The sequence below is a fragment of the Muscardinus avellanarius genome, assembly GCF_963383645.1.
Source record: "Muscardinus avellanarius genome assembly, chromosome: 2".
In the NCBI taxonomy this organism is placed as follows: Eukaryota; Metazoa; Chordata; class Mammalia; order Rodentia; family Gliridae; genus Muscardinus; species Muscardinus avellanarius.
In genome coordinates, this window is record NC_137787.1 from 24,009,936 (window position 1) to 24,037,832 (window position 27,897).

Consider the following 27,897-nt stretch of genomic DNA (forward strand, 5'->3'; position numbering starts at 1 on the left):
AAGTTTTAGATTCCAGTTATAATTTTGTTAAACATTTTATTGATTGATTTAAGATATCTTGTACTTGGGACTACGTGTAAGGGTTTCCTAATTTCAGTTTGGAGACTGGAATGCATGCACTAGACTTTGACTTTTGTTGCAAGCTCCTACTTTATATCTCTCTTTCAGGTTTCTGGTACTCAGAAGTGAATCTTCACAGATTAAAGGAAAACTTTGAAGTAGAAAACTGTGATAGAAACTGAGTTCTTTTCTACTTCAAAATAAATAACAACCTTAGAAAAATTACTTGGGATAGGAGCAGTAAACATACGGATGCCTGTGTGTGTCAATATACACACAGAAGTGTGTATGATATGGATGTGTGCATATATATTTCCAGACACATTGTATTATTTTGTGTCAGAATTGAGTGCATCCATGTATGTCACCAAAAAATATCAAAGCATAATGGAGTCCTTTCTCAAATGAAGATGTGAAAGTCGAATTTTTAATGGTGAACCAATTTCTCTTTGTAGATGTGTGTCTTAATTTGGTAGGCATCCACTTTGAAGTTTTTAACTACCTGGTCTTGCAGTCAAAGTCACATGGTGGGAAAAATCACTAAACTTGGACTCAGACTATCATCAGGCCTTGACTCTTCCAATTCCACCAGCCACATGCACTTAGGACCAGTCTCTTAAATCGTCTTGAATCATTTTTAACTGGACTTCATTCAGTTCTACATTTTCAGAATGGAGATTTTATACAGCAAAGGAGATACTCCATTACCCATACCATCCATATTTTATCAACTCTAAAATGCTGATTTGTTTTTGTTTTTAATTTTTGAAGCCTTTGAAATCAGGGTACATTTGATAAGGTATCATGATTTATTTGGTAATAAGCTCTCTTAGTGGCATGTTAAAAAAGATACATATTAAAATTAATGGTATCCTACATTCAAAGGAATGTGGCATATTTGTGAAATGAATTGATGAAAGTATTGGGTGCCCTCCTCAGTTCACTCAACCTCCTTCTTTCTGAATATGAGCATAGAGAAGGAGAGCTGTCCTTCTGAGGAGTGTGGATCTGCTTAGTGGTGGATCTGGGTCCTGAACTCAAGTCTCTTGACTTTCCCCTGAACCTTTCTTTCTATATTAGGGCTACCTTTACTCTTGTGCTCTTATTTTAATAGTATAGACTTTTACAGAATTTTGAGAATTGTGATGGGTAATTTGATAGGTCACTGGAGACTCAAAATCAGTTTTTAAATTTTTATTTATTTTTAATTTTTATTGGTGCATTGTATTTATACATCACAATGAAGCAAAAAATTCTGTGTAGACATAAATGCATACATCACTCAGCCAGCCCCCACCCAGTCCCCACCCTACTCACTCCCCATTCCTCCCTCTCATGCTTGGCTTAGCGGTTGACTATGACATGAATAAGTACATTGGGCGCTTTAAAGAGTTTCCCTCTCCTCCCTCCCATCCCCACAGTTAGGTTGCCTTATTTGCTCCTCTATAGGATCTCCTTTTTTACCTGGAGTTCCTCCTATGACCCCTTTCACCTTAGCTTTCACATATTAGGGGAAGCATCGGATTCCTTACTTTTTGCAAAATCACTTTTTTAATATCATTTTATATTTAGTTAAGTATAAGGCTGTTTATTTTCTATTTCTTTGTCATTCAAATTAAACCAAAAAGGTAAATAAATCAATATCCTACCTCTTTGTTTCTGTAATTATTTTAAATACTGGCCAATAAAACCAATTTAGTCTCCATCTCAGTGAAGCCATTTATCTTGGCCTATTTATATAATGTGACTTTACTGAATCCTTTGACCTTTGAAATTAGTAAAAATATTAATGACAATAAACTGACTTTTGAAATTAAACTCATAGTTTAAAAAACTATTGTAAAGTGTCTTTCAGTTGAATTTTGTTCCTTATCCCTTGCTTTTAACAGTTAAAATCCTAAAGTTATAAAATGTTGATTTCATAAAACACAGAGAAGAGTATTTTTCTTACTGTTTTAATGTTTTATGGATTAAATGCATGTGTTTGACCTAATATTCTCTTCACTGAGCTTTTAGTTCTTATATTGAACTGGAGGCAGAATTTTGGAGTTGTTCTCTCCATTCATATGGATATTTGTGGGCTGTTACCAAGAATTGTGCAAGAATTTTTAGTCCTCTGGGGGGGACGGTCACATTAAACAATATTTCATGCTTTTCTGACATACACTATCCACCTCACTAGAAGGAATTTGAAACTTTCCAAGGAATCATCACACCCTCCTTTATATCTTGTCAAGAAGTAAACATATACGCAAATGTGCAAACATCTATTGTGAAGAGAATTTTAAAAATTGAAATAGAAGATGTCATTATCTTGATGAACCAGTTCTTGGCACATTTGAATTGAATGGTGGCATAGCTCTCAAGCAAATATATGAATATTCATGTGTTCTTTTTCTGTATTAATGTCAACCTCTGTGCCTCTCAAGAATGTGGTAGCACCATATCCAAAATCCTGTAGAATCTCGTTCTTACTATATTCTGCTGTAGACCAGGGCTGATGTGACCACTGTGCACAGTCTTTCCTTGAGCAAGTGGTTATCAGATATTGATGAATTGCCCTGGCAGGTTTGGGAGGCTGAGGACAAGTGACTCTTTGATTGCAAAGCTGGCACCTGACATCTGTCACTTTGAGGAGGAACTAATGGTATCTGAGAAAGCCTCGCCAGCCGTTCTCTGTGGGCTACCTTCCATCAGCAAGTTTGGTCTTGTTTGTTACTACAAAGTTGGCAGTGAATCTGGATAATTTATGGATGACTTATATCCTCTCATTGCTCTTTCTCTTTATGAATAACAGCTGTTCCTGAAGCATAAAGTCCTAGAGTTTAACACCGACGCTTCATGCTAGAGTGTTAACACAGTGAATATTTTTGGAAGCACTTAACTCCACCTGTTTCAACAAAAGTGAAATGGCCAGTCCCCAACTTTTATCAGCTCTGGAGACTAGAAATCACACCTTGAGGCTCAAAAATATCAAAATGACAGTGACAAACATCTCTAGTGCTTGTTTTCAAGCTTGCCAAATAATCTTTTAACAAATTTGTGAGTGGAGAATGTTCTAAATACACAAATGTTTTATACTGCAGCTTTTATTCATCGGGGAAGAAAAACATGCTTCTATAATGGATGCCAGCCTTGAAATGTCCTAGATATTTGATATTCACTCATGAAATATATTCACGTTGTCTCCTATTGACATATATTGTGGTTGGGAAATTTTTTTGTATAGGCCAAATAAAATCAAATGCCATAGTTATATGGGTTCCATATATTGCCCATTTAATTATATTCAAGAAGCCACAAACTCAGTAAACACTCAAAATACAAATGACAAAAAGGGTAAATAAAAAACAGTATATCATAAAAATATTTCACATAATAAGTATCTTTGAAGTGCAGAGATGAAATATGACCTGACAATTTTCTCCAACAAAGTGAGGGATAAGGAAAGAATTTCTGGAAAAAATCTGTTAGGTTTTTTTTTTTTAATCACACAAAAACATAACTTTGTTTTTAATAACAGCAAGCCTAGCAACTGGGGGGAGGGAGAATTTCCATAGTGAATCTTTGCTTTATGCAAAATTTTAATTTGACTCATACTTTCATTCTTATGGAAACACAGTTGAGTCTTTACTACATAGGGAGACAAGGCCAAGAAAAAGAAAAGCAATAGGGACAGAAGAAGGTGAGGAAGAGGGCAAAGTTAAGAGGGAAAGTCACAGGCTTTTTCTCAGAGGTGATTAGCCTAAGGCCCATCGCTTAGACTGTTGGCAGGCAGGTACCTGTCTCCATGGTAACAAGAGAGGCAGAGTTATCAAAATGTGATAAGTTGCAAAAAGCAGAAAGTAAAATTCACTGTTTTTGCTCACAGAGCAAGTAATCCAATGCATTCCCTGTTATTATTTTCCTAGACAAGTTAGATTTAAAGAAGGAGCATGAAAAATATAGTTTATTCTGTTTTTCTCAATAAAAAAGGATTATAAAACTGTTAATAGAGCCTTCATTTGGTTATTTTTGAAATGGAATGTTAGATTCATAAGTTTAGCATTATGAGTTGTAAAAGCCAGAAACCCCAAGTTTCTCTAAAGTACCAATGTCAACAGTACCAATGTCTCCCTTAGTACAATGCCTTAACCCTGGGGATATGATGAGTTAACAAAGAATATTAATTGAGAGAAGGGCCTAGAGTATCTTAGATACCTGAGTTTATTATGGGTGTATGAATATCTTTTGTGTATGAATATCTTTTTGGAAAACAAGGATGTCAAACTTCATCTGAACAACCAGAGAATGGTAAGGTTGGGGAAGTCATGGCAAAAGACAGAAGATCTTGCTTCTGAGCACCCATTTTTAAATGCATAGGAATTGGGTGTCTTCTGTTTCTCCAGAACATGAATAGCAATCATGATGTTCATTAATATATTGTAAACAATTTTCAGAGTTTCATTATCTCAGTCTCTATATTGAAACTAAGCCATGCAGTTTTTCATCAGCTTGAAATATCCATGACTATACAAATTTCAAATTCATGCTGTAAAATTCTGCAAGAGACATCATAAATTTGATGATCTATTCTAAATTAGTTTAATCTGGAGACATCAGCTAGACACCAATTGTAAAATAGGATTGTACTGTGTGTGTGGGGGGGTTATGGGGGTTGAATAAGATCTTGCACAAATGTTCTACCACTAACTATATCTCTAGCCCTTGAATTATAATTTTCTCTTTTAAAAATAGGACCTTACCCAAGTAATATGTGCAAGTATGGATACATCACTTTAAATTTCACTATGATGTATAATTATAATGAACCAATAAAAGTATTAAGAACACCCCTGAAAAGAGGATCCCTCACCATCCCAGTTATTCATTGTATTAAGGCACTCTTGAAAAAATACAACTAGGATGGGCCAGTATAATCATCATAATTCACATAGCGAGCCTAAACAACCACTTTATTTAGGTAAATAATTAAAATACCAAGTCCCATATGTATAGAAATTTAGGGACAATTGTCATAGTACAAAAATAATCGTTACTCAGGAGTCTGTGAGCAGCTAACACTTTCTCCTTCTTACAGTATATGAAGATGATGGGCGTGAATTCCTGCAGCCATTTTTTCGCCTGGCTGATAGAGAGTGTTGGATTCTTACTGGTCACCATCACAATCCTCATCATTATCCTCAAGTTTGGAAACATTCTTCCTAAAACAAACGGGTTCATCTTGTTCCTGTACTTTTCGGACTACAGCCTCTCGGTCATCGCCATGAGCTACCTTATCAGTGTCTTCTTCAACAACACCAACATCGCAGCATTGATTGGAAGCCTCATCTACGTCATCGCTTTTTTCCCATTTATTGTTCTGATTACCGTTGAGGATGAGTTGAGCTATGTAGTGAAAGTATTCATGGTGAGTCAACTGCTGGCCTGCCCACTGTGTCAGAGGAATAGATCTCTTTTTATTCCTTTTTAAATTCTCAAGCTGAAGGTTCCCTTCCAGATTTAAAACTTCAGTGATAGCAAAATAAGCTTAACAGGTCTCATGATAGCTTTTTCTACATCAATGTATATTATAGAAACCTAAGACTATGAAAAAGGAATCTTTTTCCCTGTCCCTTCCAGAACCACAGTAAGTAATGCCTTGAGGAAGACTTCCTTAAAAAAAAATTAAAAAAAAAAACAAAAACCAGTAAAAATAAAATGGATTCTGTTTCATAGATCTTCAAGAATCCTGACTTTTCTCAGATCCAATTTATTAATATTTTGGAGCCTCTAGTATTGGAATTATTCTCATTTGTGGATAATTGTCATGGTTTGGGGGTCATAAAATGTACTTACAGGCATAAAGACAGATGCATTGACAGCATATATCTGAATTCCTTTCTGCCTTTTCATTCAAAAGCACTAAATCAATTTAAGAATTAAGATTACTGACTGAAGTTTAGAAAGCAGAACCAAATTTCACAACACTAAAACTTTGCTATATGTGGAAATAGATGGTGATGAAAAACTTTCATCCAGCATTGACTATTCCAGTTTTAAACAAAATTAAATTTGTAATTTGTGGCACTTATTAGTACTTAATCAATTGATATTTAAGTATGTTTTCATACATAACACATCTATTGCCTGACATAAATTTATGAACTGTAAACATCTTCTGACCCCTAATGTTTTTATTTTTATCTTAATACCGTGTTACTCTGTGATTACCTCTTTTGTAAATTAAGTTTGAGTGTATTATTTTTTTAGCAAGTTGTCATTTTCCTGCTTTTGTTTCCTGTTGCTCTGCCACCTTTTTTCCTCAAAGCTGCAGCACTTGGTAAGGAACCTCTGTATTTTTAAATATACTTAGAGAGTGAGCATCAATTTCATCTATACAAATGTCCAGCGTGTTAACTATTTTATGCTTCTTCTGGGTAAAATGCACTGCTGTTCTATCTCTCCGCAGAGCCTGCTTTCACCCACTGCGTTCAGCTATGCAAGTCAATATATTGCACGCTATGAAGAACAAGGCGTTGGTAGGTTTGCTTTATTTAAAACTGGGTTTCATCTTTCACACTGTAACATGTGTTGAAGAAGAATAAACGTCTATGTTCACTGTTTAGGTCTTCAGTGGGAAAATATGTATAGCTCCCCGCTCCAGGATGACACCACCTCGTTCGGCTGGCTGTGCTGTCTAATCCTTGCTGATTCTTTCATTTATTTTCTTATCGCTTGGTATGTCAGAAACGTTTTCCCAGGTATGAACATGCTTTCTACAGATCTATGGCTTTTATGGTTATCATCACTGTAAGCTAATATATATGTTCCAGTAGTTGATTCACCATATCTAATCTCCAAGAAAAGAAACAAATCCCCAAACTAACCCAAAGTTTTCAGAGATAATGCATTGCTGAATTCCCTCTCTAATATTCCTTTTTAAATGGAGTAAATTAAGAAGCATGGAATAGCAGCATATTAATAGTCTTTCCAATAGGAGAGTCAGTTATTATTAGGCAAAAATAAGTCTTCTTATTATAAGGAGAACTGATCAAATTCTAACAGAAGAAAAGTTGGGATCCACTGCTAGCTAGATTTCCAGTAATCATATTTTCTAATATTTTATGTTTTTCCATTAAGCTTTATTTGTATTTGTACATTTTGATTCTATAAATGAGTAAAACAGTATGATTTTGTTTGCAGAAAATTTCTATGATTGATGATTATGTAGAGACAAAAAGCAGATCAGTGACTGTCTAGAACTTAGGGGAGGAGAAAAGCAGTGTGAGAACTCTTTGGAGTTATAAAAATGTTGTAATAATGGAATTTGGTGATGCTAGCAAAACTTTATAAATGTTATGAAATCATCTAATTGTACTTAGAGTGAGTAAGTTTTATGGTGTACAAATGCACCTTGATGAAGTGGCTTAATAAAAAAAGAGAGGTTATTATTTTTACTTTGTAAACTGAGATTACCCTTTAGTTTTATATAGTATAGTAAAAAAGAAACTGGGCTGCAGGTGTACCTCATAGCAGAGCACCTGTCCATCATGCTTGAGGTCCTGGATTCAATACCTAGCACCTAAAATAATTTAAAAAGGAAAGTAATTTTCCTGAACCATACGTGTCATTCTATTGTTTGGTTTCTGATGCTTGATGTTGAAAATCAATTAATAACCACTTTTCCTAATACATTATTACAGGGACATATGGTATGGCAGCTCCATGGTATTTTCTAATCCTTCCTTCCTATTGGAAGGAGCGATTTGGATGTGCAGAAGAGAAGGCTGAGAAAAGCAATGGCCTAATGTTTACCAATATCATGATGCAGAACACCAACCCATCTGACAGTAAGACAGGCAAGTCAACCACATCCACTATCATAAGAAAAATGGTATAAATATTACATTATAATAGTTTAATTATGTTTTTCTAAATGGAAACATTATCATCCTTTTAGTCATGGATGAATAGGTCTACACATATGTGTTTGGACTCTTATGGGGATTGAATTGTGGCTTTTTCTGGGCTCATTAGCTCAGTTGGTTAGCATATGGTGCTAATTAGGCCAAGATGGTAGATCCCTTTGTGGTCCACTTAGACTCACACAGAGGAAAATTTTGTTCCTTGGCCAGAGTCTTCACCCCTAACTCCAACCATCTGCCACCAGTCATAAGGAGTAACCAAGTAACAAATAAGGGTAATTTAGCATAACCTGTCACTAATGCTAGGAAAATAGTTCAAAGCTTATGTCTTGCTAACATTGTGTGAGTGGTGTCATCTTTATAACCTCAGGCTGAACCATGTAACTAGTCTTTTGGTGATCCCTGAAAGAGGTGTATATAGTAATTAATGAATTAGACTTTATAAACCAGAGATCTGAGCTAGCTTTGTCACTATAAAATCCCAATGTGTAGACATTTATTTCATAAACTGTTTATCATCCTCTCTAATCAGAGGACAAAGCTTTAGACTTATCTCTTGAACATTTAATATATGTTGAATAAAGAATAATTTGTAATTATTTGTAATTATGATGCTGTGTTCTGGAAATGCTTTTTACAACACATAATATTGAAACCTCTCATTTCTTCTGTAATCAGGTAAGAAGGAGGTTGAAGGCTATAATTCAACATTTGTTTCTGGACTTACTTTACTGAGAGGATTGTATTTATATAGTCCTCACTCTTTTTAACTCTGGCTGTATTTTCCACATCTGAACTTACATCGCTGCCCTTGATTTCTCTCTAGGTCCTGAATACATGTTCCCCTCCAACATTGAACCAGAACCTAAAGATCTCTCAGTAGGCGTTGCCCTGCATGGAGTCACCAAGATCTATGGCTCAAAGATTGCTGTTGATAACCTCAACCTGAACTTTTATGAAGGGCATATTACTTCATTGCTGGGGCCCAATGGAGCTGGGAAAACTACTACCATGTATGTTACGTTTCAACAAAATATCAGAGAAACATATTATAAAAGCATAGTTCTTTTTATAAATTAACATCCTTTATATAAAGTGAAGTTATTATACTTCCCATATGAAGTTAGATAGTTCAATGTGTACACTGTGGAATGGAATCTGAATCAGATGTTCTCAACTCTGATCTCAAAGATCAGGCCTACCAGAGCATTGGTTTATTTGGTCCATCTAGTGTCAGCCCAGTCAATACATCTTAAATTTTTTAACTCAGTGCAAATATTTAAAACTGAGGAGTTTCCTAATAAAAGTAAGTATTCTTGGAATGTCTTAGATAATAGGAAGTCCTGCGACATTAAGTCCACATTCATAGGCTGGGACTATTGGTTGGGGCTCATTAGTGGCTATTTTCTTAAAAGGAGCATCTGCTTTCTGGTTCATCCCTGGTCTCCACCCATCTGTACTGCTACATCCATCCAGGCTGTTTTATTTATTTGCCTTTCTAGATGGCTCTTGTGGCAATCTGGGTTTGTGCATCCTGGTATGAATACACACAGTCTCAGCTGTCTGATCAGAATAAACCCGGAACTTGATTCATAAGGAAATGAAAGAATCAGCAGCTAGCAGACATAGACTGAAGAGTCTGGGGTGATACCTGGGCTATTCTTTCTCACTCTTCACTCAGGCAGTATTTTCCTACGTTAAAATGGAGGAATGAATAAAAGGTTATGAAAGGGAAATTTTGGTGATAACGCTCCACATTCTTTTAGCTGCTTATTTCCAACCATGATGAATAAGCTCAGTGACTGCCAAAATATTGAAAACTCATAATTTTTGTAAATAAAAAGGACGGAAGAAGGTCATAAAGAAAAGAGTGAACACATAACTTCTCTTATTCACATGACTTGTTGAAAGCCAGAGTTGGCTTTCTAATGAAAATATAATGCTTAAAAGGCAAGACTCCTAATAGAAAATAAGAGGCCTGTGTAGAAAAGGAACAGGGAAGGGATTTAAAGAAGGCATATTTCAACGGAGAATGCCCCATTTTATTGTGCTGAATATAAATCTTTAAATATAGAGAATGAAGCATGGTATTTGTATGTCAGTGTATTTTATGGAAAATTTGCACATTTTATTGATTCCTTATTTAATCCACAGGCATTTATTGCAAGGCACTGGTTAAATATTATGATAGAGTGGTGAGAAAACAGGTCATTTCCCTGACTTCTTGGAGCTTGCTAAAAGTGGAGGGAGGAAACGGGTATTAAGGAACTGTCCATTTGTTAACCATCTGAAAGATGATAGGAATTACTATGTGAGAGGACCATGGTGATGGGGGCTGGCCCAGGTGGTGGCTTAAGAAAATAGAGAAATGTGAGTGGAGTCAGGAGACCAAGATAGGAGGAGGATGCAAAAATGGCTTTTGGCTTGCACAACATGTGTAGAAATTTATCACTCAAGGAAAAAGGTGTATTGCAATTAGATGTATGCATGTATGCCTCTACCATCTTATATCCCATTAAGATATATAACTACAGTGCACCAATAAAAAAATTTTTTAAATCTACCATATTTATAACCACCACCACCATCATCATGTAATGTTTATGCAAAATTCTAAATTATTAAAAGCTTATAAGTAGTTTTTATTCCTTATTCTGATGCAAACCTCTTTTGTTCATAGCTTGACCTTGGTTGAAGAGATGCATTTATTACATTTTTTCCAATAAGTGAGATTATATTTTATCTTAATATGTAGCTTAAATGCTTGGTCCATACTTAATTTATCATTTCTTCCCCTCCAGCTCCATGTTGACGGGACTGTTTGGTGCCTCAGCAGGTACCATCTTTGTGTATGGGAAAGATATTAAAACGGACCTAAACACTGTTCGGAAGAACATGGGGGTCTGCATGCAGCACGATGTCTTGTTCAGCTACCTCACTACTAAGGAGCACCTTCTCTTATATGGATCCATCAAAGTTCCCCACTGGACTACAAAGCAGCTCCATGAGGAAGTGAAGAGGTGAGTTATGGCAGGAACAAGAGGGTGGCTTGCCAACCTCCCTCCAGGACATACAGCTTAGTTGGTCAAGCTCTGGTGCTCATGCCAATAGGAAATGTCTCCCCATAAAAGGATTGCCTTATAGTTTTTCCACTTCCCTGGTATTATGCACATCTCTTGTCATTTTTATCACCAGCTCATTTTATATTGAAATTGTTTAATCCACTTCCCCTCTAACTTCCGTATTGCCCCAAATCCTCCATGGCCACCACACTGGTCCAAGCCCCCTATCTGGACTCCTGGTTTCTACTCTTTTCTTATACACATTATCTATCCTTTAAAGAGCAGCCAGGATGATCTTTAACAACGAAAAATCTGAAAATGTCATTCCTTTGTGGTCCTGAAGTGACTTTCTGCCGCACTCAGTAAAACATTCAGTAATGTCATTATGAAGACATACAAGACCCTCGGTGACTTGCTTCCGATCTTAGCTTATGATTTTACATCGTTCCACACTCTTCTTCTTTACTCTGCTCTGGTACTTTGCCCTGGCAGCCTGCTTGACTACGTGAGGCTGGTCCACAATAGTCAGTGTGTTCTACTTACTCTTCTCTCAATTCACAGTACCCTTCTCCAGACGGACATTTGACTTACTTATGAACAGATGACCATTTTTATTATCTCTATTTAAATCTTATCTTCCCTAAAATATATTCATGAAATAGTATGCCCCGTGCACTTTGTCTTATGTACTCTACTTTTGATGTACTTATAACCATCTGTCATATTATGAACTTGGTTGAGAATCCATTTATCAGCCAAATTTCCCCATGTTCCTCTTAATACACACACATATATTAGACCATAATGTCCTTATTTGTAAAAACTTCCTCTACTCACTACTTTTCTCTAGTATCTACAACATGGTCTGGCACAAAATAGGCAGGTAGTCTAAATTTTTGTCAAATCAATGAGCTGCAATTCTCTTATATTTCTAGTATTAATTTTTGTACCTCTAGTAAAAAAGTAATAGGAAATTATTTTGAATTCTCAATAGTTTATTTTCACTTACTGAGTGCTTAATAATAATTTCTAGGTGAATGTTAATGTTGAGTAGTCTAGCTATAAAAAATAACCACCGTACATTATTTTTGAAGGACTTTAAAAGAGACTGGATTATATAGCCATCGTCATAAGAGAGTCGGAACATTGTCAGGAGGAATGAAGAGGAAATTATCAATATCCATAGCTCTCATCGGTGGATCAAGGGTAGTAATTTTGGACGAACCATCCACTGGAGTTGACCCATGTTCCCGTCGAAGCATATGGGATGTTATATCTAAGAACAAAACTGGTAAGAATAATTTCTCATAACTTTTTCATTCAGAGGCCATACATAACAGCCCTCTGGGAAACACAAAAACAAGTTGAAGCCTTTTCTGTTTGTAATGTCCTTTAAATGTCTGAGATGAGCTCTCTCTCTTCTCAAGATTTCTCTTCTCTCAGCTAAAATTCTGGGTCAATTAGTTAATATCTATCTAGTGCCCACTGAGAGTTGAGCACTTAACTGGCCTTTTTTGAGAGCATGCAAATCCAACAGAAGTTCCAAAGTCCGCCTAGAGGAGCTTAGAATCTAATTAGAGATACCAAACATACACAAGTGAAAATAAACTGAAAACAGACTAAATAAGTGCTAACAGGATGTGAAGCAAAGGAGTAATCAGAGTGGAGTGGATTAATCAGAGAGGAATATTCAAGAAGCCTTTAAAATTATTGCTTTTTCATCATTAGGAAAAGAAAATGAGAGAGAAAATGCAAAATGAAGCCAGGGGAACAAAAGTCTGACAGATTAGAAAAAGTTGCCAAGTCCACATACCAAATGATGGACAGTTAACCATATCGCATATTAAATGCTTATTTGCTCCTGACTTGTATGAAAAACACCCCCAAATATTTAAGAACACCTTCATGAATTTCTATTTGATTGTTTTGGAAGTTTCTTCTGTTCAGGTTTTTTTTTTTCTTTTCAATCAGCTCATAAAATATGACTCTCCTCCTCCTATGTCACTGGCTTTACTTATGCTGACTCTATGTATCTTGGAATTCATTTTTTCATTCCGTTATTCTTGACTGTATTCTCAAGCCAGAACAATCATTCTGTCAACGCACCACTTGGACGAGGCTGAAGTGCTGAGTGACCGCATCGCCTTCCTGGAGCAGGGCGGGCTCCGGTGCTGTGGGTCACCCTTCTACCTGAAGGAGGCCTTTGGGGATGGATACCACCTCACGCTCACCAAGAAGAAGGTGGGTAGGAGGGAGAATGACCTCAGTATAGGATTATAAATTCATATACACACATACAGAGAAAAACTCTCTGACTTCATTCATTGCTAAAGCTCATTAATGTGCTAGCTTAGTGATTCTCAAGCCCGAGCAAACATCAGAATCCTAAAGTTCCTGGGTAAGACCCCAGATCTCTGGTTCCATTCCAAGAGTGTCCGGTTCAGTACATCTGGGTTGGGGCTCCAGAGTTTACTAAGTTTCTAATAACGTCCTAGGTGAAGCTGATGCTGCACATGGAGAACCAATCTTGGTAAAAAATGATCTCCATCTTAAGGTTATTGATGGAGGCCAGCCTTTCCGTTATCCCCACATTTTATCTTAAAAAACTAAATAAAAATTTTGACTTATCAAAATTAAGGAAAGAGAAGGTGAACACACGTATTCATTTTGTGATTAGGACTCTTCAAGTACAGAGTAGAGACTGTATCTCAGGTCAATGAAACTGTGTGTGTGTGTGTGTGTGTGTGTGTGTGTGTGTGTGCGCGCGCGCGTGCTGGGAATTTAACCCAGGGACATTCTACCTCTGAGATATATCTCCCTAGCCCTTTTTTTATTTTGGAACACTACAGTTTTGCTAAGTTGTTGAGGGTCTCACCAAATTGCTAAGACTAGACTCAAACCTACAATCTTCTTGTCTTAACCTCCCAAAGACTAGGAATGCAGGTGTGCTATCCCACCTCCTGGTTCAGTGGAACTTTTACATCATTTGAAGGGCAAAAATGCTAAGAATCTCTGTGCCCATAACAAAGCAATGTAACAATACTGTATAAGATTTGTATGTGATTAGGATGGTATTATCTTAATCATCCTGATGTAACTACCAAAATGTAAAAATCAATTTATTATTACATTCACTAATTCATTCAGAAATTTCTATATTAGGGATGTAATTATGCCTTATGTTATATCCAAGCATTCTCCTAGGTACTGAGGATATATCAATGAACTGATGATATTAAAATTGCTGACCTTATGCAGTTTATATTATGATAGAGTGTGAGGAATTCCAATGATACAATCAATAAGTAAATTATTTAATGCACTAGAAATTAGTGATTAGAAAATTACTGCCGGGTGTGGTGGCGCACGCTTGTAATCCCCGCGCTTGGGCGGCAGAGACAGGAGGATCACACAGGTTCGAAGCCAGCCATGCTGGCTTTAAGAGACCCTGTTTCCAAATAAAAAATATAAAATAGGTCTGGGAGAGCCGGGCGGGGTGGTGCATGCTTGTAATGAGGTGGAGACAGGAGGATCGCACTGGTTCGAAGCCAGACTCGCTGGCTTAAGAGACCCTGTTTCCAAATAAAAATATAAAATAGGTCTGGGAGTATAGCCTGGAGGTAGAAGGGTTTCAAGGAACCCCAGTACCACCAAAAAAAAACAGAAAATAAAATTACCTGGTACATTTATTTCTATAAATAGGATAGAGATAAATCAGAAGAGGCAAAAGAGGAAATGCTGGGTGGTACAATTTAGGTAGGAGAAGAGCTTTCTTAGTTAATGGCAAGTGAGCCACAGTCTGGAGCTGATAAAAGAATGGTACATTCTGCTCTCTGGGGCAAAGGAATAGCCCTTACAAAGACCCAGAGGAGGTGTGTGCCTACTCTCGAAGCTCTCTAGCAACAGAAAAAAAGTGGCTGTTGTCATAGGAGTGAAGCAAGGGAGAAGGTGTAAGGTGGGCAGTAAGGTCAGAGAAGGGACAAGGTTGAGGACATAACAGGGCTGATAGAAGAACCGGGGCTACTCTGACAGGAGGGATGTGTGATCTGAGATCTAGAATGACCTAGAAGAACTCATCAGCATCTGGTCAGGGCCCTGGGCACCGTGATGTGTGGATTCAAGAGCATTTATAACTTCTGTTTTGTCTCTAGAGCCCAAATCTAGATGCAAGCGCAGTGTGCGACACGATGGCAGTGACGGCCATGATCCGGTCGCACCTTCCCGAAGCCTATCTCAAGGAGGACATCGGGGGGGAGCTTGTGTATGTGCTCCCTCCATTCAGCACCAAAGTCTCTGGAGCCTACCTGTCCCTCCTAAGAGCCCTGGACCAGGGCATGGGCAACCTCAACATAGGCTGCTATGGCATTTCAGACACCACTGTGGAAGAGGTGCGTGTAGACATCTCTTTACTAAGGCTGATATAACTTGATTTGACATTAGGATAAATATGTACAGAGCTTTTACGAAAAAAGTAGATCGTTCACAAAATTAGAAGAGCTTAAAATGACCCCAGTCCCATTCTTATAGGATGATGACTTAGCTTAAAATGTTGCTACCTAAGAAAGCACTTATCTTTTACACACAAAAAATATCCTCTTAAAGTCAGATGGGAATTTTTTGTCCCAATAAATGTGATAAAACTGCAAACTCAAAACTGAATTTAGAAATGGGGAGAGATGTGTACTTTTTATGTTAACAAAATGATCTGGCTTTTCTTTTTAGGTCTTTCTGAACTTGACTAAAGAGTCACAGAAAAATACTAATATGAGCCTTGAGCACTTAACTCAAAAGAAAATTGGAAATTCCAACACCAACGGCATCACAACTCCTGATGACTTATCTGTGAGCAGCAGTAACTTCACGGACAGAGATGGTATTAACCTAATATAGTTGTTTTGCTTAATTCCCATAGATGGTATCAATGAGAAAATCATAGGACAGATTTTGAATTTTTTAGTTCAACTTTAAGTTTTTTTATTTGAAAAATAAGGAAATAAAGGGGTTTCTTTTAATATATAAAATATTAATTAAATCAGGTCAAAAATCTCTATTTCAAAAATACTTTGAAGAATGTGGAAGGAAACCCTGGTAGTGATGTATATTCCTTCTACTCACCAGAAGTGGTTTTCTTTTTTTTTTCTTTTCTTTTTTTTGTTTTGTTTTGTTTTGTTTTGTTTTTGCAGGTCTGGGGATGGAACCCAGGGGCATTTGACCTCTGAGCTACACCCCCTACCCTATATTTTATTCTTTATTTTGAAACAGGGTCTCACTGAGTTGCTGAGGGCCTCACTAAGTAGCTGAGGCTGTCTGTGAACCATGATCCTCTGGTCTCAGAGGAGTCCTGGGGTTACAAGTGTGCGCCACCAAGCCTGACTCAGAGGTGGTTTATAAGATGTAACTTGCTACAGTTTGAGATTTGTGCTCAACAGTTTAAGGTTCTTCTTATAATTGGTGCTGTCCAACAACAGACAAGGTTACCTTATGAGGCCATTAATTCCCTGTTATTAGAAATATGTAAGTGTAGCTGGGCGTGATGGTGCACACTTGTAATCCCAGCATTCGGGAGGCTGAGACCTGGAGGATTGCGGTTCACAGACAGCCTTAGCTACTTAGTGAGGCCCTCTGCAACTCAGTGAGACCTGGTTTCAAAATAAAGAATAAAAAATAGGGCAGGGGGTGTAGCTCAGAGGTCAAATGCCCCTGGGTTCCATCCCCAGACCTGCAAAAAAAAAAAAAAAAAAGAAATATGTAAGTGTAGGCAACAATCATCAAATTAGTCAGGAAGGAAAAAGAAAAAGAGAGGAAAGAAGGAAAGAGAAGAAGCAAAGAAAGAAAAAAGGAAAGAAGGAAGGAAGGAAGGGAGGGAGGGAAAAAGGAAAGGAGGAAAGGGGAGTCCATCACTTCTTTGGGAAGCATGTTTAACTTTCCACCAGTATGAATCACTCACAAGCCAAGAAAATGTTCTTGGAGCAAGGTGTCTGAATTGACTGGGTTGGACTTGATGGCTAAGTGTCTGTAATAGCAAGTTTTTTCCCCCTCAATTCTTCACACAGGCTATGTTTGAAGAACTATGTTTCTTTACATGACTTTGAGGGGTTAAGCTCTCTTAAAAATAACTGATTGTCGCTTAGTCTCTTTCTGACAGTTAATTTCTACCCCTGGAAGCACTATTTACTTATGGAAGCAAGTAGTAAAATGATATATGAATTAAGGAGTAGTCATTGCAACAGTTTGCTTAAATTGGGAAAAAATCTCCAGGAACAGAACTTTTAATTAAACATTTGCCTGTCTCTGAAACTCAAAAAAGATAATCTCTTATGTTTGTATAATTCTGGAATTCTCTTCTCATTTGTCCTCTGACACATTCCTCGTTTATCATCCTTTGTGGAATGTAATGGTAGAGTCCGGGGAATAGAGGACTTTGATTAGAATGTGGTCATCTGCTTCAGGACGTCAATGCTGTGTATTCGCCTCCACATTTGTCTCATAATTTGAAACTATTCTTCAGTCAGAATGTTCCCCTCGTTGACATTATCTTTGAGAAAGCACATTTACTCCATTTGATACACCTGTAAGTCATCCACATGTAATTTCTCAAGAAACAGAAAAGCATACTAATTAACTCAAAACATTCAGCTTCTTCTACAGTTCCCTTTCTCGGAGATATGAGTTTGCATTTAAACTTGTTCACTCTGTTTAATTGGAATTCATTTTAAATTAAGCAGCTTTGTATTTTTCCTTATCAGCTAAATGAAGATCATGATTTTTGTGCTGCATAATTTGTGATGAAAATTAAAAATATACACAGAGTTGGTGAATACCATCATCTTATCACATGTAAACGCGTGCTTGGTGGCAGGCCTTGGGAGAGAATGCTATATTTTAACCTACTTCTAGAGAAAGCTGCTGAAATGATTAGCCAGAAAAAGGTCTATTGGGAGAACAAGAGTTATGGCCTCCACAGCTGCCTGACTCTCACAAGCCATGGAATTTGCTCAGCACCTAAAGCACATTTAGATGGGAGGAGGGTGAACATTTGGGGAGAGAGCAGACATTTTTTTAGTGAGTTCTTTTTTATATACTTTTATACATTAGAATCTCACATCATAAGGTAGTTCACAATGATAGTGACATATGTGCACACAGCACTTGGTGAGTGAGACTCTAATGGTAAAAATAAAGATCTGAAAGGCCATAATCACCCCAAATCCCAAATTTCTAAAGATAAGGTGATGAGCAAGTGGATGAACTAGAATTATACTTTGGAAGAGAGCATTCCTTTTCCTACACTTGAGTGAACTCATTGAACCTCATTACAATTAGAATTAGAGAAAATTAGATTTATAATCATAATTTACACACAAAAGGAATGAGTTCTTAGACTCGGTGGTGTTTTAGTTTCTGTTTATCATATTTAAACTCAATCTCTAAATAGAAACTATTTCCGAAGAATTTGTAATTAGTAATACATACTAGGTCTACATTGGGACTTTGAAGTTTGGGGAAAATATTTATTAATCTCTAACTTTTACATGTAAAATGATTTTATATGTTTCCGAATATTTTGTGTCTATTGAATTACCATTTTCAAAGCACTTTTATATACAGCTTTATGCAAGATGGATATTATTATGGTCCTCAATTTGGGGCTCAAGCCCAAGGCTGACAAATGAATTGCTAAACCTCCGATCCAAACTATTAAAATATATTTTTCCTACCATACCATAGTTTCTGAAGTAATTTTATTACTAGCTTTGTTAAGACTTCCCAGAACCAAGCTGAGAATGTAGCTGGGTGGTAGAGTTCTAGCCTACCATGTGCAAGGCCCTGGGCTCAGTTCCCAAGAACCAAGAAATAAAGACTTCCCAGATCCATACCAAATCTCTTTTCCTTAACCAGACAAAGTATTGACAAGAGGAGAAAGGCTGGATGGCTTTGGACTGCTCCTGAAGAAGATCATGGCCATTCTTATCAAGAGGTTCCACCACACCCGCAGGAACTGGAAAGGTCTCATTGCCCAGGTCGTCCTGCCCATCGTCTTTGTCACCACCGCCATGGGCCTCGGCACGCTGAGAGACGCCAGCAACAGTTACCCAGAGATTCAGATCTCCCCCTCTCTTTATGGTACCTCCGATCAGACAGCCTTCTATGCGTGAGTTTCTTTGCATGAACTAAAAGAATGTTCCTAAACAATGTTTTATTGTTCTGACAAATTACACAGAATGTCAGAATTCTGTACAACAAGACATGACATATATAATAAGTGATCCCTAAATGGAAGTGACAAATAGAATAATAAGGCTTGTGAGTATTTTTTCTAGTAATACTTTTTCCCTTAGGTGCTGAGTCTCTCTTTGATTTTTAAGTAAGTTGTCCTATATTTAGCATAATTTCATACCTTCAACTTATTCATGAGCATCAGTTGGGTGTGAGAAACCAGCAGAAGATCATGAATTTGATTCTACTCTTTAATATTGCAGGAATTATAACCCAAGTACAAGAGGACTGGTCTCAGCAATGTGGGATTTCCCTGGCATTGACAACGTGTGTTTAAACATGAGTGATACGTAAGCATTCTTGCTTTTTTCTTTCCCATTTGCCACATTATAATGTGTGTGTGTGTGTGTGTGTGTGTGTGTGTGTGTGTGTGTGTGTCGCATGTGGATTATTTGGTATAAGGTATCCTTACAGAAATTTGTGTTTAACATATTTTATCTATTTCCTCTAGGTGGTTTTCTGGCATTGCTATACTGTAAACATTAAATACCTCACAATTTGTCAGCTCTTTTGTATACATATTTACACTTAATAATCACAATCCTGTGAATTATTACTATCATTATATAGATGAAGAAACTAAAGCTCACGAGACTAAAAGTTACTTGTCTAAAAATAATCTGGATAGTAAGATGTGTACTAACCCCGAGACCCATGTCATCTGACGCCAAACCCCATGTCTTTGTTCTATATGGTATTACTTATTTAAGAATTCTTATGATTATTATGCCGAAACATCCCCTTCCTATTAGAAGAGAGGATGTAAAGAACAAAAAGAAACAAAGTAATAAAAACCCCATCCTGTCACAGTTAAACAACTTAGTGATCTTTGTTCTTAACCTATTTAATCAATACATTCTCTTCTTCAACCCCTTCCCCATGTCCAGTTACCTGAACATGGTAGTGTAATGCATACTCAAGTTATGAAAGTCGGTAATTTATACCCAGGAGTGCACATTGAACTTACTATTAAGTACTGACTTAAATACTTCTACATAAGCATGAGAACCTGCATATATGTGCACATGTACAGACATACATCTCATTTCAATTATATCATTTTTATTTGCAGACGATGTTTAAGAAAAGACACTCTAGAACGATGGAATACCAGTGGAGAACCGATCACTAATTTTGGTGTTTGTTCCTGCTCAGATAATGTTCAGGTAAGATGGAATTCAGTTTCAGTGAAGTAGGAAAAGGAGGGGAATAAATATCAAACCTTGAAAAAAAGCTATCTAGGTTACCAAAGAGTCAATATAATTTCATTTTATGGAAGCCAAAATCTCAGAGATATGGACCTGGGCAGCTCAAAAATATTGACTGTGAACTTCAGGTCACAGTTTTAAATTCAACGCAGGACAGATTTCCAAAGGTAAGTAATTCTCTGACGGTGTTTGTGAAAAGCAACTGAAAATGAAGTTCTGGTCTTAGTTCAGTTGCACTAGAAAGCTCCATGTTTCACAGGACAAAATGAGGCTATAACTGTCATGTCTGAAAATATATTTAGACTGCCACCATAGTGGTCAGCTGGGAAGTCAGTCATGTGGAAGTCTAGAACAGAACTCCATAAGTCTCCAAGCAACACATCCAGGCTGCAAGAAAAAACATTTTCTGAAAGAGAAAACATATCCAACAATCACTGTCTATATTCTATAGGAACCAACCTTAGTTTTCTAAGAGTATCAATTCACCAACCTTTTTGATTTGTTCATTTTAATCATACACAATGGACTTCACTGTAGCATATTCTTACATTCATATAATATACTTAATTCACAAGACTTATAAAACCCAAATTCACTAGGAAAGTTAAAGATTCCTGATTTGATCACTATACAATGGACATAAGTCTCAAAAAAAAATTATCCTCCCTAAGTCTGTGCGATTATTATAGTCAATTTTTTAACAATTTAAAAAACACTGTAATGCAAAAAAGTCACTATTAGTCCTAAAGTCTCACTGTATTGTCAACTTACTTTGTTGTGAGGAGAAATCTAGTGATTTTTTTTGTCACAGTGACATACATCTGTACCCTAACTTGTCTTAGTATAGTACTTTAGGTTGAAAATATTTTTAGTGAATGCACCCCATTTTGGTTTTCTCATGCAAGACAGACACTAACAATAAGAACTAGGGTGTGAAAAGAGTCTTTTGGAATCCTCAAATACTTAAAAATTAGTCTTAACCCTGCTATTCAGAGTTTTTAAATTGTTCATCTAATTTAGCTGATTTCTGTAACTTTTCATGTATTTTCTTTAATTCACAAAAATCAACTAAGTTAATATTTAAAAATAAAAGCTGGATAATTTTTATCAATCAAAATATTAGAGCCGGGCGTGGTGGCGCACGCTTGTAATCCCAGCATTTGGGAGGCTGAGACAGGAGGATCGCAGTTCGAGGACAGCCTTGGCTACTAGTGAGGCCCTCTGCAACTCGGCGAGGCCCTGTTTTAAAATAAAGATTAAGAAAATAGGGCTGTAAGGTATCGCTCAGAGGTAGAATGTCCCTGGGTTCCAACCCTAGTACTGCAAACATATATATGTAAATCTTAGACTTTTTCAACCTACTGTTTCAGTTTGTTTCCAGCTGTTTGATAACAATGAGTCATTCTGCAAAATTGATGCAGTGTGCATCAGCTATGTTATGTGCCATGGATAAAGCACTAAGATTTTTTTTATTTTTTTATGGTAGTAAGGATTGAACCCACAGGTGTTCTAATTCTGGGTTACACCCTCAGTCGTGCTTTACTTTTTTATTTTGAAACAGGGTCTTGCTAAGTTGCTGAGGGCTTCATTAAGTTATTGAGGTTGGCCTCAAACCTATGATCCTCCTATCTTAGCCTCCTAAATACTTGAATTACAGGCATGTGCCGCCCTTAATTAATTGTGGAATATGTGCCATTCTGGAATATGATCTTAAATTGATACAACCTGAGGTAAGATGAAATCCAACATGGACCTGTGAGAGTAGCCAGCTCCTCTGTTATCTTGGGACTCCCCTGTGGAGTTGACCCCAGGCTTTGGGACATATAGTATGAGGGCATAAAGGGAAAACTGGAAAATGCTTGACATTTCCCCAACTCCTATCTCATAGCAATGAAGCAGGAGAACTAAGGGATTGCAAAATGCAGAAAGCTGCAATCATAAAAGTAAGAGTTTCTGAACAAGCTTTAAACAAATGTACGACGTAATGTAAGATGTTCACAGTGGGAGAAACTAGGAAGTATAGACAGTGCTACCTCTGTATTATCCTTGTGACTTTTCTATAAATATAAAATTAATATAAACTATACACGCAACCTTAATATATATTAGTGCTGTAATATGTAATATACATACAAATATTAGTGTCATAATATGTAATATACACACAAATACATATTTAAAGAAGTTCCTAGATTAGGTACCTAAAACTAATGTATTGTGAACTTTTAACAGACTTCTGTCAGTCTCTGTAAAGTTATTTCTTTTTAAGTTATCTGTTTAAGAAGAAGTTTATATCTTATGTTATCTTTTAATTTGAGGGATTTTTTCTTTCTTATGAATTATAGAGGAAATTTTATATCATCTTAATTTTTAATGATATTCTTCAAAATGTACTACCTGTCAGTACAGTGAAACATAGTACATTTGTTAATTTGTGTTATTTTTGGTTTTCAATATGTCCAAAACACTTCTATGTACTCTAAATAGATACTATTTATTCTAATTTCTTGACAATAGGCAAGATGAGTTTTTGAAAGTTCTTTAGAGTCAAAGGACAGTTTTATGAGACCCTACCTAGTGCAGTAAAAGACAAATCATGAGACCGAAGCTCCTTAACAGTGTGTGCTTGATTTGCACTGCACAGATCAGAATGAAATTAATTTTTATTTTTATTTTTTAGGAATGTCCTAAATTTAACTATTCGCCACCTCATAGAAGAACTTATTCTTCGCAAGTTGTTTATAACCTCACTGGACACCACATGGAAAATTATCTTATATCAACTGCAAATGAGTTTGTCCAAAAAAGGTAACATACTCTGTCTATAACATATTTGTTTGCTAATGTTAATGGAAACTGACTTCTAGGCTTAAAACAATAGAGAAAATATTGTACATTTCTATTTATTATTTATATGTTAAATTCTCAGTTTTGTCTAAACATTCTTCTGTACTGAAGTATTAAGTAATGACTCTTGAGATTTATTTGAGCAAACTTAAAAGGATTGGCTTTTTTAGGCATTGTTAAGCTTGTAGTTTTTCCTTCATAAAGCAAAAGAGAAAGTATTGACTGAATCATACCTATTCAGAAAGTTTCAATGTAAGCCTTTTGATGACAAGTGGCTTTAGTTTCAATAAGAGTATATCTGTGCCGCCGGGCGTGGTGGTGCACGCTTGTAATCCCAGCATTTGGGAGGCAGAGACTGGAGGATCGCGGTTCGCGGACAGCCTCAGCTACTTAGTGAGGCCCTCCGCAACTTAGTGAGACCCTGTTTCAAAATAAAGAATAAAAAAAACTAGGGCATGGGGTGTAGCTCGGAGGTCAAATGCCTCTGTGTTCCATCCCCAACCCCCCCCCCCAAAAAGAGTATATCTGTGAATGGAATATTCCTAGATATAACAAGACCACAGATTTAAGCCATCTACACATTTTTCATGGATATAACATTTCTGAGCTTTCAGTTACAACCATATTCTTTCTTTTTCGCTCCTTTGCTTCTCAATATACATAACTGATTAACATTCTATGAAATAATTTTAAAATACAGATAAGCAAAAAAGAAAAAACTTCCCCACCCAGATGTAGTCATTATTAATATTTTGTCCCAGAAATTTTCTAGTCACAGATATACATGTAAATAGTTTAAATAAATTTGGGTTTTATTATTATATTATTTTATACATTAAAATAAAATATTTTTATTTTCTATATTTTAGTGTTTATAACAAAATAATTTATTTTTATAAATTAAATGGGTTTATTATAGACAACTGTTGTAAAGCTCCCCATTTTAAAAAAGCACAGTGTACTACAATGTCACTTGTATGTCAAAAATTTCAGCTCTCTACAGCATCACATTTAAGAAGATTTTCTTCATACAAGATTATTCAATGTGAAACACACTTCACCATTACGTATTTCAGCTGATTCTAATTTGTTGACCATCTAAATTAATCTATTTAACATTAGTAATTTTTTTTTTTTTTTGGCGGTACTGGGGATTGAACCTAGGGGCATTCTACCTACGAGATACACCCCAGCCCTGTATTTTATTTTATATTTTGAAACAGGGTTTCACTGAGTTGCAGAGTGCCTCATAAGTAGCTGAGGCTGTCCACGAACCCGCAATCTTCTCTCTCAGCCTTCCAAGTACTGGGATTACAACCGTGTGCCATCACGCCTGGCTAGTACTTGGAATTTGTAAATAAACTTCTTTTTTTTATCTTTAAGAGGCTGTGAACTCACAAGTAGTTAAATATATCCAATTCACCTAATAATATCCAAGAAAAGGGAATAAACAGAACCAGGGAATAAATTGAGGGGGAGGAGTTTGGGATCAAAAGAAAATTGAACCATTTGCAGAAAGATAAGAATTGATGTTTTATCACTTTGGTATTAATTACTTGGAGAGCACATTTAAGCTGAAGAGACAGGGCATGGATCGGTTATGATGAGGGATTGATTAGATGATCTGTCACTCACTGCATACTGATTCCTGCACATCTGCACTTGTTTAAAGGCACTTTTTACTGCTACCTGTAATAGACACTTGAGACTAAAATATGATAAAAGGAATCAATAAAACATAAAATATTTGTCAAGCCACATTTATTTCATACTATAAATGTATTCTTAATGGAAAGAAAAATATTGAGCCCCTACTTAAGTATTTTAGACCAACTTATGAAGACTGTTCAGCAAAACAAATATAAACGTTCTCACTCCATGCAGATACGGAGGCTGGAGTTTCGGGCTACATCTGACCAATGACCTCCGTTTCGATATAACGGCAGTTCCTGCCAATAGAACACTTGCCAAGGTAATTTATGGTCTTTCTTTGGGATGTCAAACAAATAAGATGGTGGAATTGAAGCATTTCAGCATTTTTATGAGGCCAAAGCAGAATACACATATAATCAATTTAGCATCATGCACACCCCATGGTTTAGAGATTCCAATCCTGTCTATACCCTACAGAAACAAGTACATGTTAGCACCAAGAGGGTCAAACAAAACTGGATATGAGAGTATTTCTCAGAATAGCCAAAGCCACAACCCTGAATGCCCATGTGATAAAATATATACATTTGATATTTCTTCAATAGAATTTTCAACAATGGAAAGGAAAGCGTCCAGTTCCATATAGCAAGCAGGCTAAGTCTCCCAAACATTAGCCATAAGCAAAAGAAAACATGAAAAGTAACACATTGACTGATGATTGTCTTTAGTATAAACTGAAGAGTAGGCTGATCTCAACCATATTGTTCTGAGGGGAGAGAGAGTATTATGATTTGGAAACACAGAGGGTCAGGAAAAAGGAGTTCTGAATGCAGGAAGTTTTTATTTCTCAACCCACATGATGGTTTACTGGGTATACTCCGTCTATGATTTTGTTGAATTTATGTTTTATCCATGTTTCATTATGCAGATATCATTACAGAGAATGATAACACATATGTCTAGCCTTGCTTCTTATTGAACCTGAAAACAACTGAATTTGATGGAGATATATAATTCTGTTGGGATCTTGTTCTAGATCATAACTGTGCTTTGAAATAAGCTAGTCACTGAATCAGATGCATATGGTTATCCACACGAGATTTGAAATTATCTTTCACATATTTCTCATCTGGTAGTGGGAAAAACTAATATTCATTTAGCGGCTGTTATATGCCAAGCATCAGTATCATGTTTTACACAAACTATCTCATTTCCTCGTTACAATATCTCTTTGAGATAGATATTACAGTGCCTGTTTTAGCATTTTTTCACAAGGTCATGTAGAAAACAGTAATGCTCTAAATTTCAGTGCCAATTCTCCTGTTCTTCCTCTCTCCGCTGTCTCCACACACAGAGGAAATATTCTTGCACAAACAAGGGAATTTCTAATATTACATAATTTCTCTCCAAGTCAAGTTTGTAATGTTGAATTATCAACTGGCTTTGAATCAAAGTGCACCAATATTTTAAACCTCTCTGTTTTGGCCATAGAGAGTAAAGTAACTCACTCTTTTTTGGATTATAAGGAATAGAAAGTTAGTGGGGGACTTCAAGGTTATCAGTTTTGCTGCTGAGAACCCAATGTTTCTATGTGTGTTTTTATCCCTTCCTCTACCCTTCTTAATATGTCATTTACTTTTCTTAATATTGTTGAGAGTCAGAATAAATTAATTCTAGTCTCAGAATCACTGTGGATCTGCCACAGAGATGGAGTTACTAATGACGTCTCCAGTTTACTTCAAGCCTTGCCTACAGAAAAGATCACAAATACCTAACAGCTTAGTGCTATCACTCAGAAAAACTGTCATTCTAATCGTTATGTGGAAAGTATATGCATCTGTGGTCAGTACCCTGGGAAAAAGTTCATAATCCTCTAAGAAGAAATCAGTGCTCAGGGAAATTGGTGCTCTTAAATGTAAACAAGGTAGCCCACCAGATATTAGGGCAGCCTAATTTATTGGAAGATGACATTGATCTGTGGTTTCTTTGAATTTTACCAGGTGTGGTATGATCCAGAAGGCTACCACTCCCTTCCAGCTTACCTCAACAGCCTGAACAATTTTCTTCTACGAGTGAACATGTCAGAACATGATGCCGCCCGACATGGTAAAGTTACTTTCACAAAAGCATCCCGTTTCTCTTCATCTCCATCTAAAAATGCACATTTATCTGTTTCTTCCAGTGGTGGGTGTTCATGGCATCGAAATCACAGGTCTTTAGAAGGAATTTGGAATTAGTAACTTCTGCCAGATGGAACATTCCAGATAATCCCCTTAACTTCAGGTTAATTTAGTCTCCTCATTTATCAAGTCAGGGTAATAATGCCAACTTTATACTCATGTCTTTTCTCACCCTAGTAATTGTATCTCATAGGAAATATCTTAAACCTCATTTTATATAAATATAGGCAAAAATTTCGTGTTTATCATGTTCACAAATCTAAACACAAAGACAAAACTTTTACACTAAAAATACCTACACTTGGCCAAAAGTGCTACCATTCATTGAGAACTTACCATATGACTTATACTTCATATGGAATCTTGGTGATCTTTACAACACCCATCAGAGTGAGTATTATTACTCCCTACTATATTACTTCTCTGAGGTGCAGAAGTGGCATTTGAAACCAGGGCTCCCTGACTCCTGTTTATTAATTTTCCTAATACTCCAAACTGCCTCTCTGAACTCAGCAAGGTCTGATTCTGTGATTCTGTGGGGTATTCCCAGAGGTGTCCACATAGTTTTTAAAATAAGGTTGATTTTTTTTAATTGATTTACTTTTTGCTAATTCAATTACTGTTCATCAGACCATTTCATCTTCTTGAGCCTTGCTCAAATTATTTTTTCATACTAATCATTATAAAATAATAATAAAGACAG

General features: G+C 36.4%; 1 protein-coding gene across 2 annotated transcripts in view; it reads left to right on the forward strand.

Moving 5' to 3' along the window:
- The window catches only part of ABCA12 (ATP binding cassette subfamily A member 12), a gene marked incomplete at both ends in the record, with an annotated part of 165,896 nt that overhangs the window by 112,354 nt on the left and 25,645 nt on the right, over positions 1–27,897 (forward strand). The window contains 16 exons of one of the 2 annotated variants that reach the window (XM_080689206.1): positions 5,141–5,470; positions 6,512–6,581; positions 6,669–6,803; positions 7,746–7,901; positions 8,794–8,980; positions 10,769–10,987; positions 12,124–12,320; positions 13,110–13,270; positions 15,181–15,417; positions 15,752–15,902; positions 18,929–19,181; positions 19,510–19,596; positions 20,379–20,472; positions 23,195–23,322; positions 25,246–25,333; positions 27,015–27,120. In XM_080689206.1, the coding sequence (XP_080545332.1) occupies positions 5,141–5,470; positions 6,512–6,581; positions 6,669–6,803; positions 7,746–7,901; positions 8,794–8,980; positions 10,769–10,987; positions 12,124–12,320; positions 13,110–13,270; positions 15,181–15,417; positions 15,752–15,902; positions 18,929–19,181; positions 19,510–19,596; positions 20,379–20,472; positions 23,195–23,322; positions 25,246–25,333; positions 27,015–27,120 (2,599 nt within the window). The remainder of the gene's footprint in view (positions 1–5,140; positions 5,471–6,511; positions 6,582–6,668; positions 6,804–7,745; positions 7,902–8,793; positions 8,981–10,768; positions 10,988–12,123; positions 12,321–13,109; positions 13,271–15,180; positions 15,418–15,751; positions 15,903–18,928; positions 19,182–19,509; positions 19,597–20,378; positions 20,473–23,194; positions 23,323–25,245; positions 25,334–27,014; positions 27,121–27,897) is intronic. The other variant, XM_080689207.1, reaches the window with a different exon arrangement.